Consider the following 1,932-nt stretch of genomic DNA (forward strand, 5'->3'; position numbering starts at 1 on the left):
TAGGTTTTTTTGGTTGGGGGGGGGGGGGGGCAAGGGCTGCCGTTTGAGGGAGTGGAGAGATTTGTTGCTGGTCAGATTGAAGAGAGAGGAAGTGTCTTCCTTGCTATGAGTGAGGGTGAGGTAATGCATAGGAAGACTAGAGACAGCATTGTTATATTTATCCAAGAGGAAATATTATTAGCCTCACCGGAAGAATTCATAATGGGCACCTGTTTATGCTCTAACTCTCATTTTGTTAACTTGAATTACGCTTTAGCTAGTGTCTCCAACTTTCGAACTTCACATTACATTTCAAGTTGAGGCCACTAAGAGTTATGACTTATGAGTGATCATCTCATGGTTTTAATCATAAGGCTATGGAACTCTCCAAAGTCCGTCAGTTCCCAAAATAAAATGGTAGATTGAGTATTGGACTATTCATCGTGTTTTAAATATTTCTTGCAATTAAAAATAGCCCTTCTTGTGGACAAAGAAATACATGCTTTGACACCCTAGCTATTGCAACCTAATGCTACGGATGAATGCAGGTTTCAGGTATAATTAAGGCCCCTTTCCCTCCTCTCAACATGTCAATCCTCTTTGTTATAGAATATTGAGTTTACATGTTTGTACGTATTTCTTAACACTGTTCATCACAAAGATTTTTTTGTCCTTGCAGGGGGAGGACAAGGACTGCAGTTTGAGAGAGGGGAAAGAGAGTTATTACCGGTCAGATTGAAGAGAGTGGAAGTTTCTTCCCTGCTATGAGTGAGCATGAGGTAAGACATAGGAACAATATTCTTGTATTTCTCCAACTATAAGATGAGGTGAGGGAATGTGAATAGCCTCATCGGAAGAGTTTAAAATGGGTACTTGCTGATGCTCCAGCTCTCATGTTGTTGACTTGGTTTTGCTTTAGCTAGTGTCTTCAATTTTGAACTTTATATTACATTTCAAGTTGGGGCCACTAGTAGTTATGGGTGATCACCCTTATAAAAAAAAGGTTATGAATGATCATCTCATGGTTATAATCAGAAGGCCATGGAACTCTCCAAAGTCCATGAGTTCCCCAAATAAAATGGCCGATTGAGTATTAAATATATATTTTGTGTTCTAAATATTTCTTGCAATTAAAAAGAGCCCTTCTTCTGGATGAAGAAGTGTATGCTTTGACACACTAGCTATTACAACCTAATGCTATGGATGTAGGCAGGTTTCATGTATAATTAAGGTCCCTTTCCCGCCTCCCACATCCCACACCTCAGTCCTCTTTTTTTGTGGAATATTGCAGATTTCTTAATAATGTTCATCACACAGATATTTTTGACCTTGCAGGAAGAGTGCTCTTGAGTTTAAGAAGGGAGGAAGAATAGAGAGCCCTTTCAGTTTATCTCTGGGTCTGCTCTATGCATATATATAGGTGGTACAGTATCTGACTTTTTTCTTTTGTTTGCAAAACAAATGGAGGTAGAGATTGGAAGTTTAACTGTTCTTGAAAGTGCTATTCTGCTATCTGGTCTTAATTTGTGAAAGCCACCAGATGAAGTATGGTACTATAACTACTTACGATAGCTACTTACTCGCAAGTTACATTGAATCCTCACCTACTTATATAGTAGAGTGGTCTTTTGGCTGCTGGAAACTTCTGGTTAGCATATATGATCAATATTTTGCCTGTTGGTTTTAGTGCTGATATTTCGTGATTCCTTTGAGAATTTCTTTCTGGTTTTTGTGTGTATATGCGCGGAAGGTTACATTTGGAGATTTCCCTATCTTATATATACACATGCACGCTCACACAAACACACACACACACACACACATAACTGTTGATATGCAGCCTATCAAGTAAGAGACATGACTGAATGATTCCTATAAAAAAGGTTCCACTTACCAAGGGCAGTTCAAGAAGACCAAAGATATGATTGTCGTTTGTTCTTTTGTTTGTTTGAC

General features: G+C 38.6%; 1 protein-coding gene across 1 annotated transcript in view; it reads left to right on the forward strand.

The window, feature by feature from the left end:
• LOC109206724 (F-box protein CPR30-like) overlaps positions 1-1,672 on the forward strand; it is a 4,800-nt gene extending 3,128 nt beyond the window's left edge. The window contains exons 2-3 of the mRNA XM_019369576.1: positions 659-758; positions 1,315-1,672. Coding sequence (XP_019225121.1) covers positions 659-718 — 60 coding nt within the window. The 3' untranslated portion in view covers positions 719-758; positions 1,315-1,672. The remainder of the gene's footprint in view (positions 1-658; positions 759-1,314) is intronic.
• The last annotated feature ends 260 nt before the right edge of the window (positions 1,673-1,932 follow it).

The sequence above is a fragment of the Nicotiana attenuata genome, unplaced genomic scaffold (genome assembly GCF_001879085.1).
Source record: "Nicotiana attenuata strain UT unplaced genomic scaffold, NIATTr2, whole genome shotgun sequence".
Lineage (NCBI taxonomy): Eukaryota > Viridiplantae > Streptophyta > Magnoliopsida > Solanales > Solanaceae > Nicotiana > Nicotiana attenuata.